We start from the raw sequence: 11149 nt of genomic DNA, 5'->3' as shown, positions 1-11149 counted from the left end.
GCCCTGCCGCAGTCGTCGGTTTCTCCCCTGTCGGGAATAGGGATTTCGCAGGTGTTGTAGGTATTGTGAACATTCTGTTGTTGTAAGGTGACATTTCCATCCGTTGTCTTGGGACTTTTGAAGGGAAGGGATATTCTGATACGACTCAACCACAAAGATGCTCAGAGTACCGTTGTCGTGAGAATGATATTTCCATTCGTTTTCTTGGGATTTTTGAAGTGAAGGGATATAGTTGTGCGACTGAACTCCAGAACTGCGTAGATATAACCGTTTCCCAAAGGTCCATGGCTTCCATGACGATGCATTCGTTCGTACTAGGATCTGGGTAACAGTTTTATCCCGCGGTTGATCTCCGTGGGAACATGGATCCAGACAACTACCTTTTTCTGGGGAGTACATACTACGAGTTGGACTACTGATTTAGATCTTGAAGGTCTTTGTTTACCGGATCCAAGTTCTTTTGTGCTTTTCGTGACAGTTGAAAATCTTAGTACCGGTAGGACGTGCAATCATAATAGTCATAGCAGAGAAATAAGGTCAGGTATCTACCGCTCGACCGACAGATGCCGGGCATGGTCACGACCGATGCGCAACAATGGTAATGCACTACATGATTTCAAGGCAAGCATCGACAGGTGCAACGGAGCGGTTCGGATATTCCGGACCACTCTAGCATCGCGAACGCACAAATCGGTGCGACACTGGACAGTTATCAACTGCGGACCATATGCTTCGGATAAGACGGCTCACTGCAGATGGTCAATGCAGAGCTACCGTCGACGAATCACGAATGCACTCTAAATGCGGGTACGAACCCTGTAACATTCGCGTGGAAGCGAGGGACCACACGCAAAACCGCCGCTGCATCTGGTGCCGACTGTGGGCACGGCAGTGTGTAGGCGATGAAATAAAAAGTTCGACAATTCAGACGTTGGGCGGACAAATCCTGCAAGCGCCGCCCTCCAGAAGGTGAATCGGCTTGCTGGAGCAAGATTTGTTCCGAGCGCACATATGTCTGACTTTCGGATCCGGGTGCCTATGCTCGTTGCGCCTGGTGTAGGTTGCGAGGCCACAACATTCCTAGGACGCCCACAAACGGTGTTGCGGTCTCGACCGTTGACCGCACTCATGGCGTCCTACTGTAATGCGTTTCACCACTGTTCTATTTTCTCCGTCACACTGTTAGTTTGACAAAGCAGTGCGCCATTTCATCGCACTACAACATTGTGAAAACACCTCGTCGCTCTGCATAGTTCGTTCTGTTTTGCTGAATCATTGCTAGGTTCGGCAGCTGCGCCGGAAAAACACACTGCGCCGCACAGGTTCCGGCTGCATTGATTGTTCTCAGCTCACCCTCAACCAGAAGGCCTTGAAGCATCGCCACAATCTTCCAGGGACTATTGATAATGCGCCGAACGTACAAGTTGGCGACTATAGGAGGCCTCATCGCCTCCGTGCCTTCTGGCTGGCTTCAGGCTGCCGCAGGTGAGCCAATGCTGTGCTGAACGCAGCATTGCGAATCGAAGGAAACGGCTATCACCATCTCATGTTCGGCACATACATCGTTGAGGTTTTCCGGTGTTTTTACCCTGAGGGAACTCAGCAGTTATAGATGCGATTTCTCATTCACATGTTTGTATCAGGTCAAGCAGCTCCGCCGTCGGCATCAGGTCCGCCACAGCGAATGTGGAATGATCCTACCCATGCAGCATTGGCCCTCCTGGCTCAGAACCCTAACCTGTACTCGGCCGCCGCAGCGTATGTAGTTCGCCCCATCGTTTCGACAGCCATTCACGGAGCTAGCAATGCAGTCCGTGGCGCAGTTAACCGAGTCAGCAACGCCTTGGGCGCGGCAGCTGCCGCCTCAGCAATGACCAGTAAGTAAACGACAACTTTGCAACTTTGTTATGCACTTGGCCTCATTTGCGAATCATATATCTCCAAACCGGTCAATGGCAAGTTGCGCTTAGCTCTCTAAAAAACCAGAAAAACCTCGCTGTCCTCTCCCGTATTACAACGTCGGCCTGCTTTCACAATTAGCTGAAATTTATTTTCAGCTCGTGTTCTGGAGGTCCGCACTAGCCAGAGCCATTTGTCTGTCGTGCGCCTGTCCACTCGCAGCTCCTTACGGGTACTATGGCGACCCTTCACTATCTGTTGCCGGCTATCCACAAGCACACCCAAGTTACTCGGGGCTGCCAGCTGGGGCGTATCCCGTTCCTAATCCGCCACTTTCCAGCGGGAACGATTATTATCTCAGCGGTATGGCTCAGCCATACGCATCACCAGCTGCATACACCTTTGTGCATGGGGGACAAACAGGCTATCCTTACCCTGTGTACACAGCTCCATCCCTTCTTGCAGAGGTCGCGAACCAGACAGCTGGCAGCGTAGCAGGCGTCGCCGGTATGGCTACTAACGCGGTCCGATCTGTCGCTGGGATCGCCTCCCAGGCAGCGCAAACGGCCACTCAGGGACTCATGACCGGTCTTCAAACACGACCACAAATTCCGTGGAATGAGGCGCTCTCCATCGCAGAGCGTTTCGTTGTTCCTAGCATTGAAGCAATCGCAAAGGCAGCGCCAGCTGTGGCACCCAGAACACCTCCCCCAGGAACCGACGATCAAAATTCGAAGCGATTGCGACGGGGAGACAAGGGGCAGGATAGCCAGCCGGACGATCCGAACGCCCCTCCGCATGGAGCGGTACCAGAGAAACGACCTCGGTTATACGTGTCTCAAGCGGGGAACGTCCCCGCAGTCAAATAGTGGGCCTGCCATTGTCACAGGCTGATGCCATTCCCTAAACCCTAATCGAGGCACGCTTCTTTCGGCATCTAGATTCACTGGATGTTTATGGTAAAAACCACCGCGAACCTCGGCGGTGTAGTTTGTTCGTCACTGAGGCTCTTGCGCGTCGTATCGCCCGATTTTGCTGGGGTTCCTTTGTCATTTTCAACAGAACGAGCCAGCAATCGTCTTTGTCGTCACTTTCATTAACCGTCACTTGTGAATGACTGCTAACTATGACGTTTTTCTGCTAATGAACTGCGCACTGAGCCCGCATGCTGGGAATCGCGTGCTGTCTAGTTGCTGCATGTATTGAAGTACGGCTAGTGTATCTTGCAAAATATGCGAAGCAGTCAGGCTGCTTCCTAGTTGCTGCTGCACGCTCGCCGGAACCCCATGGCGGATGCGCAAAGGGGCTGCGGAGACGAGGATCCCGGAGGTCCTTTCCAATTTTTTGTTGCTAGGGTACTGCCGCTACCTGGTGGCTGGCTGTTGACAGTTTGAATATCTTTTCCAAAAACTCCAGCAATGCAAAAGGATCTCCTCACAGTGCTCTTTCATGACACGTACTTGGCATGAGTCTCTTTGGTGCTGGTCTTCTAGTGGTTGGTGCCTCTCGTAGGATGCGCTCGCCGCCCTGCAGTGGGGGGCGAACAGCGGTCTACACATGAAACGCGTCTACCTGCGCAGATGTAATCCTTCGCCTGCCGATTCTACGTTTTTCGCCCTCGTGGGTTCGACACAATCCGGTGGTATTTTCGGTTCACTTCAATAGCAATGTATCGGCAGTTGCGAATGGTTAGATTGGCGCGTTCCACGCCCTTGCATGTGAGAGGGGCAGGAGTACACCGAAGACCCGCTCCTTCCCGCCTCGTTACGCTCTGACAAACAAGCCGTAGTAACTAGGTCTCGCGAAAAGCACCGCAGCAATACCTGAATTACCTTGTACGAAGTCACGCCGACGCGCCACTCTGACCGCGCTTGCCGTGTCTCCGTGCAAGTCGCGGCCGGGATCGATGTCTGGCCTGAAACAGCGCGTGTCTCCATGTGTTGTGCATGCGTGAAATATAGTTTTTTCAGGACAGATCTTCTTGACAGGTTCTGCCTTTAGTATCTGTGACGGCACCTTGCGTTTCTCCTTCGTCTTCTCGCAAATTGTACGCGACGACGGAAGAGCAAGCATATTTGAAGCGTGGTTGGCGAAAAGTTCCACTGCGCCCAACGAGCGCGGTGCCTTCAGGTCCCGCGTGCGTGGACTCTGTCCTTCTTGAGCCTGAATTCGTGAACCTCGGCAAGCAAGCCGCTCGCCTTTTTGGTAGTAACCCTGTCAGTCAGCGCTAGTTCGCAAAATCGCCACCCTCCACACTCACTCGACCAGATGCAACGGTAACTTAACGGGAGTAGGATTCTCAGCAGCACTATCTACAAACTTAGCAATGACGACTCATCCACCGTGGTCTTCTCTCTGCAAAATATGCGGAGGCCTTCGCTTCCTCTCGAGTGGGTGCGGCGGCTGGAGTGCGGCTCACGGCCAGCTCCGCACTCCCCCCCATCGAATTGAGTCGATTGCATGCCCGGCGTCGTCTCCGGCCTGCGGCCCGCCCCCCCGCGAGCTTGCCACCCCGTCCCCTGGCTTCTTTTTCTCCACCTTTCGGGCTCCCGTTCTGGCTCCGTTGAAGCGGGTGAGTAAAAAGCCGACTGGCGACGACGGCGCTGCCGCGCGCGACACACTACAGGGGACGCGACGCGCCAGGCCCTTACCTTCGTCTCTCGGGCCTCCTCACTCTTCGGACTCTGTTGCTCCTTTCCCTTCCTCGGCGACTCCTTCCGCTTCAAACGGTCTCAGCCGGGCAGCCGACGGCGACGCGTTCCGCGCCTGGTCCGCAGATGTCCTCTCTTCGCGAATCAAGACGAAGAGAGCAGGCAGCGACCACGATAACACACAAAGAGACAAAATCCAGGGCAGCGCAGACAGGCCGCGCAGGATACTCATTACGAAACCGGATGTGAGTGCCGGCGCTCCACCCGACATCCCTTCTGGGCGACCTCTCACTGTTCCTTCTGCTGCCACGCCTGCAGCCACGCCCCCTCCGCAGAGGAAGCGTCTTCCGAGGCTCTCTCACCAGAAGACACTCTCCTGGTGGACGACATAGGAAGCCCCAGCGAGGGCGTGGGCATGCAGGCCGGAGCGGAGATCAAGCAAGCGAAATCCCACGGGAAAAACAGGCGTCTGAGGCACGTGGAAGACGCAGGCATCGAGGGCACGCAAGGCTTACTTCGCCCCGCCGTGGTCCACAGACTGCGCGCCCTTGGAGTGTCGTCTCTCTTTTCAGTTCAGCGGCAGGTGCTCAGCCACGTCTTGCAGGGTATGCTTCGCTCCTGACTCGGCGCCTTCGAGCAGGGCGCCCGTTCTGCCACGCTCTTCTCAGTTTCCCCTTTGACGTTTTGACCACACTGGCCGTGATCCGTACGCCAGCTACAGCAGCAGGCCATCAAGATCAAGACGTAAAGCATGGGCTCATTGGAGTGTGTATCTACGTGTGCTCATGCATACATGCAGATAGATAAGTGCCTTCAGGTTCGATGTTGCCTCGGCGCAGGGGGCTGCTTGAGTCTGGAATAGACGTGGGGCCCTCGTTGCGCAGCACCTATATTTTCAAGAGATGCACATGCATGTGCAGGGGCATGCAAGTAGGCGGATTACAAAAAACACAGTCAAGAATGGCGGACGAAGCATTCAAATGCTATGCAGTGCCTGTGGAGAGATACGTTTCTATGCGCGATATGTGCCGTTGTTCGGTTTCGGTCAACTACGAGTGCTGCAGGCAGCGGCGACGCCCTGGTGTTGTCGCCGACCGGTACCGGCAAGACGTTGGCATTTCTGATTCCGCTGCTCCAGCGCATCGAGGAGGAGCGCTGGCCGCGGACTGAACCGGTTCTCGTTGTCGCGCCCACACGAGAACTCGCCGAGCAAATCGCCTTTGAGGCGTGGAGGTGAGAGAAGGGAGCCCTGGGCTGAGCGTGAGGCCGCGAGAGGCAGCGTAGCCAGCTGCTGGGGTGTAGAGGAAGATCTTAAGGGCGTCTTTCGTACACGGAGAGTGGAGAAGGAGGGGAAGGCGTGGCGGCGACGACGGCTGGGATTAAATAAACGCGTACGGAGGGACACAATGGCGCCAATATGTGCTGCGGAGATGACAGGAGAGAAGAATGGTATCTCGAGGCGCCGCACCAGGATAGGGACAAGGATTTAAAGGTGGCAGTAGAAGGAAGGTTGCAGAGGTTGGGGACCTCCCCCCAATGAGAGGAGGGACCGGATTTTCCTGCACGGTCTGCAGGGTGGAGCCGCCCTGGACGTGTAGTGTGTGTAGAGCGGCGATCGTATACAGGAGGGTGTTTTTGTCTGTGTCTTTGCGAGGCTTTCGTGGGACTAAGAGTCGTTTGGATTCATTCGTCACTCGTGCCCCCCCCCCCCCCCCGCCCCCCCCCGCGATGGTCTCGTGGTGCCTGTACACTGACTGAGCGGCCCCTGCAGACTCCGAACGTCGCCCTCGACGGAGGTTTCGCTCGTCTTTGGCGCATCGTCGTCAGCGCTTGCCTCCGCGTCCTTGCCGTCGTCCTCCGCGCATCGCCAGCGGGAGGCCGAGGAGGCTTTCCTGCTTCGCTCGGGCGCGCACGTGGTGGTGGGGACTCCAGGGAGGCTGCGCGAGCTCCTTGAAAAGAAGCACGTCTTGCTGCATGCGGACCGCCAGAAATTCGTTGTGCTCGATGAGGCGGACAAACTCCTCAGCCGCGGGCTCGTGGACGACGTGGCGGCAATCCTCCGCGCCACGCAGAACCCCGACAGACGCCTCCTCGCGTTCTCTGCGACGTTCCCCAAGTGGTTGGGCGACTGCCTGGAGGGGGTGACGGCGCAGGGGGCGGAAGCCGCGTCGCTGAAGAAGAGGCACGAGGCCGGTCAGGAAGGGAGGTCTCCGTCGTCTTCGTCACCGCAGAGAAGCCTGCGCGTCATCGACTTGTGTCGATCCGCCTCTTCTTCGTTCTCCGGTTCTTCGAAGGCCCCAGCGAAGGGCGGGCCTGGCGCTGGCGGGCCCCACGGGTCCCCCGCGGCCGCAGACTCACCGGACGCTGAGGGCGGCGCGGCCGCAAGCTTTTCTGCGTGTCAGCCGAATATCGCCCATCTCGTGTGCCGCCTACCGCGGCAAGATGCAAAGCGCATTCGCGCGCTCCTCTTTCTGCTCAAAGCGCGCCTCCTGGATCCCCACCCCGATCTCCGCGGCATCGTTTTCTGCAACTCGCGGCAGCAGGCCAGCCTCCTCGCGCACCATCCGCTACTGGAGCCAGTAGCCAAGCCCCTGCATGCGGACATGCCGCAGAGTCAACGCTCGGCTACGCTCAGGGCGTTCGCACGAGGTGAGGGAGGCGCCGACGCTGGAGCCCGCAAAAAGCGGCGAACTGCGGACATACGTAGGGCAGCGAAAAGAACCCCGAGGCGGCAGGACGCAAGCGTGTGAACGGGCTACAGTGATACAAGAAGCGTCTAGATGGGAACGTCAAGAAAAAGGAAGCGCTAAGAAAGCGAAAGTGAAGAAGGAGCGTCCATCGAGCGAGACGTAGAAGCAAAATGCAGTGCTGTGGTGTTTTGGTGCAACTTCGGAAAAGAAAAGCCGCACAACAAAGCAAGGAAGTTGTTTGCTCTGTCGTGAAGCGGGTCAATCTGCCGCGAGTAGAGGTGTCTCTGGGGCGTCAGAGCGAGAAGACAGGGAGCAGAAAGGCACACAAGAACACGACATTGCACACATCTTTCGGGACATCCTGTGGGGTGTTGTGGGTTTTCAGGTGATTTCCCGATTTTGATTGCAACGGATCTCGCAGCCAGAGGCCTTGACCTCCCCCGAGTGGGCCTTGTGGTTCACTACGGTGTCCCGCAGAGCTCCGAGGTGTATGTACACCGTGCCGGCCGCACGGGTCGGCCCAAACGCCTTTCAGAGAAGCGGCAGAAGGTCCAGGCTGGCGCAGGACTTGGGACTCCCAGCGATAAGATGGAGAGTGAAGATTCAATACAGAACGATGCGTGGCTGGGGGAGGGCGCTGAAGTAGAGGAGAGCAGCGCAGAGGCACCACTCGAGGCAGCGGCGGCGGATGGCGGCGCCTTCGCATGGACCGCGACCCTCGGGAGGCAGAAAAACAAACAGAGGACGAAGCCGCAGCAGACGGACGCAACTGCAGACCTGGAGGAAACGAGTGAAGCCAGCCAGGGTGTGTCCATACAGCGCGGCGAGTCGATTTTGCTCCTCGACAGAGGGCAGCAGCAAGGCTCGCTTCTCCGGAAGTTTGAGAAAACCGTCCAGGCGCGTTTTCGGGAACTCGATGCCCCCGAAGAGGACGATATGGTTCAGCATTCGCTGCGAGAGATTGGTACGGAGGGGTGGAGAGAAAGGAGGGGGGAATAGGGTAGCAGTTTCATGATTCGAATCGGCAGATAGTCTCAAACCTAAACATGCGAAAACCCGCCGACGACTACCTGCGTGTGCACTTTGGATGCCTTCGTTGTCTACCCCTTCGCGTTCATACGCTTTCGCGTGTCATGTCGATTGCGCGAGTGCCCGCGTTGTGGGTTCGCGTGTCCTTCTGGCCTTCGCCCTTCGCTCCTGTTGCAAATTTTCAGAAAATGCCTTCTCCGCTGTGCAGCTGTGTCCAGACTATTCGGCGCGAGGGGTGGTCTCATCTTTTCATTGGTGTGTTATCTTTGTCTTCATCGCCTTTTAGCTGGCGACTTCTTGTGTGTCGTGGGCGTCGGCCTTCCCAAGTTGTGGAGCCTCTTCTCTGTGTTACTGTCCTTTCTTCTGTATGACGTCTGGCTAGCCTATCGGCGTATCGGCTGTATTTGCGTTTTCGCTTTTCTTTCGCCGTGTGCGTGTTCATTTTGCTTGCGTTGCAGAGTCTCAGCTTCTTTCGCCTCAGGTCCAGTCCCTTCTCCCTCCCTTCCTGCCGTTCGCGTCTAAGCATCTCGCCACGCATGGGCCACGTCTGCTGGCGGCGGCTTTGGTGCTTCTGCTTCAGCGGCAGCAGCGAATCACGTGGCGCTCGGCTCTGTCGGGGCGCTTCAATTTCACTCCGCTTCTCTTCCACGACCCGTTCTTCCAGCATTTTAAGCGGAAAGAAGACCTTATGTCTCTTCTGCATCAGGTTCTGCCGCCGCACCTGGCCCCCGCTTCGAATATCGGGCGCATCGCTTACTCGCGAAAAGGCCTGCTGGTCGATTTGCCGTCTGGGGCTGCCCGCGCCGTTTTGGCAAGTGAAGAAGTCAAAAGGAGGAAGATAAAGGTCACATTTGCAGCGACGCTCCCGCACGTTGTAGGCGACGAACTGCGCGCCAGAATGGAGAGAGCGCGGAGACAACGAGACCCCGAAAAGGTCATGCAGGAGTTGCAGAAACGGATTCACAACGCGAGGTCCAAGCGAGCGAGAATGTACGCGCCACCTCGAAGAGGCAAAAATTAGGGGTGCCGACAGCGACACGAGGGAGAAATCTAGCACGACTAGGCAGTTGGATTGCTTCGCTTGTGAAGTGTCCGCACGAGATGCCCAGCCGGGCAGTCAGGACATCACGCATCTGTGCTGAGTCGATTCGGGTTTCGGCGTTTCATGCAGCGCGCGTGGGGTGGCTTAGAGCACAAGTCTTCATTATGTTGGTAGCGCAAGATTTCGCTGCGGGTTTCATGCGCTGAGACGGCAGCCTAAAACCCAAAAAGAGGCGTGTCCTGGTCGTATCCAAACCCGGTCTTTTTTTTACAGAATGAACATGCATACGAATCCGTTTGTCCTGCCTCGGGTCTCTGCAGGCGCGCAGCAAAGCAGCTTGCTCGCCAGCGCGAACGCCACGGCGTCTCGTCGCTCTACGACGCTAACAGGAATAACAGCTTCTTTCGTTCGCCAGTGGGTGCTGAAGAGGACTCCGCGCCAAAGGGGAAACGGGCACGCGCGCAGATGTAACTCTCCTTGGCGTCGCAACGAGATGAAGAGCGGTTACGCGGTGATGAGAGACCCCTTCGGCAAAAGCTCCGCATGCAGGAGTTTCGCTGCGGACGGTAAAAGTGCCTTGGCCACGCTCATGCCCGTGCAGAGGTCTGATGGAATACAAACTCAGAAAGAAGTGCCGCCGCTTCCCCTCGCCGCGGGAGAGAGAAAGAGGCGAAGGCGGTGGGAAGCCAGGCACGGGGAAGAAGAGGAGGAGACAGGCAGATGGCAACAGAAGGTAATGAGGGAGAACGAAACTCAGTTCTCTTGTTTGAGGAGAGAAGGAGAGTCGTCAGCGTCAGGCCGTTCGTTGTCGCTGGTCTACAAAACATTGGACACTTTTTCGTGTGTGTTTTCGGCGGACCAAGATGAGCGTTTCTGCACGACGCAGAGGACTACGAAAACATGCGGATAGCGACGAGTATCGAGACAGTGTTCTCTTCACTTCCGGTACAAAAAGGGAGGCAACGCGATTTTTAGAGCGCACGTTTTGTTTCTCAAGGTGCCTGGGAATGCGTATGGAGCCAAAGCACACGTGGCGTGCGTGTGTGAAAGAAACGAAGCACGACACATTTTCACCTGCTTTCTTGTCAATCCCAACACACAATAGGGGCCTCGGGCACCTGTTGGTCCCTGTTAGTGTGTGACCCGGAAAGGGCAACGGGCTCACGCGCGCCCCTCTCTAGACTGCCTCGCGCGAGAAAGGCACGCTCAGCACGCGTGTATCGTGTGACCCTATTTTCGAGCTAGAGACGAAACAGTCGCGCGCCGCGCGTCCCTGCTCCTTTTGAAAAAGGTTTGGGAGGCGCATGCACTCTAGTGTGTCTTTCCCTCGGCTCGTCCTCTGCGCCAGACAAGAGATCCAAAAACGGAGCCGCGAGGCTAAAGTGCGACTGGGTGTGTCTCTGGTGGGGTTTCAACCGCCGCTGAGTCGGAACGCACACACAGAGTCGCCTCCTCACGCCGAACATACATCCGCCTTCATTTCTACCGTCTGGGGCCGGCGGGCATTCACAACGGGTAAGATCAGCTCGAGCGATAGGGAGCCGGAGGCCTTGAAAAGAGCGCAGAACTCTCCGCATTCGCCGACGGTCTCGAAAAACAGAGAAGCGCATGCTTTTTTTGAGCAGCAGAAGCCCGCGGTCCGGCGAGTGAAAAACAGGAGCCGACGCATCCCTCAGTCTAGCTTGATGCGAAAAGATCGCTACCCGAGCACACTCACACTGAAAAGAAGCGACAAACCAATTGAAGCACCTCCTTTCTAACACACCAGGAGATAGAAGACTCACTGCAGGGTCTCTGTGCGTGTCATCACAAGGCGCAGGGGCGTTTCACGAGCTAGT

At 56.6% G+C, this 11149-nt stretch overlaps 2 protein-coding genes across 2 annotated transcripts; both read left to right on the top strand.

Annotated features, from left to right (window-relative positions):
* Window positions 1–1630: 1630 nt before the first annotated feature.
* Window positions 1631–2768, top strand: BESB_000110 (uncharacterized protein; the record flags this gene model as incomplete). Its single annotated transcript, XM_029358766.1, has 2 exons — window positions 1631–1877; window positions 2122–2768. 2 exons carry the CDS (start codon window positions 1631–1633, stop codon window positions 2766–2768), a joined length of 894 nt encoding a protein of 297 aa, XP_029221678.1.
* Window positions 2769–4225: 1457 nt separating this feature from the next.
* Window positions 4226–9290, top strand: BESB_000100 (DEAD/DEAH box helicase domain-containing protein; the record flags this gene model as incomplete). The annotated part of the gene is made up of 6 exons (XM_029358765.1): window positions 4226–4668; window positions 4869–5155; window positions 5615–5783; window positions 6322–7199; window positions 7626–8204; window positions 8728–9290. The coding sequence occupies 6 exons, from the start codon at window positions 4226–4228 to the stop codon at window positions 9288–9290; spliced, it is 2919 nt and encodes a 972-aa protein (XP_029221677.1).
* Between the last annotated feature and the right edge of the window lie 1859 nt (window positions 9291–11149).

This window comes from Besnoitia besnoiti, chromosome I, assembly GCF_002563875.1.
Source record: "Besnoitia besnoiti strain Bb-Ger1 chromosome I, whole genome shotgun sequence".
Taxonomy (NCBI): Eukaryota; Apicomplexa; class Conoidasida; order Eucoccidiorida; family Sarcocystidae; genus Besnoitia; species Besnoitia besnoiti.
This window is presented reverse-complemented; position numbering and strand designations above follow the sequence as displayed.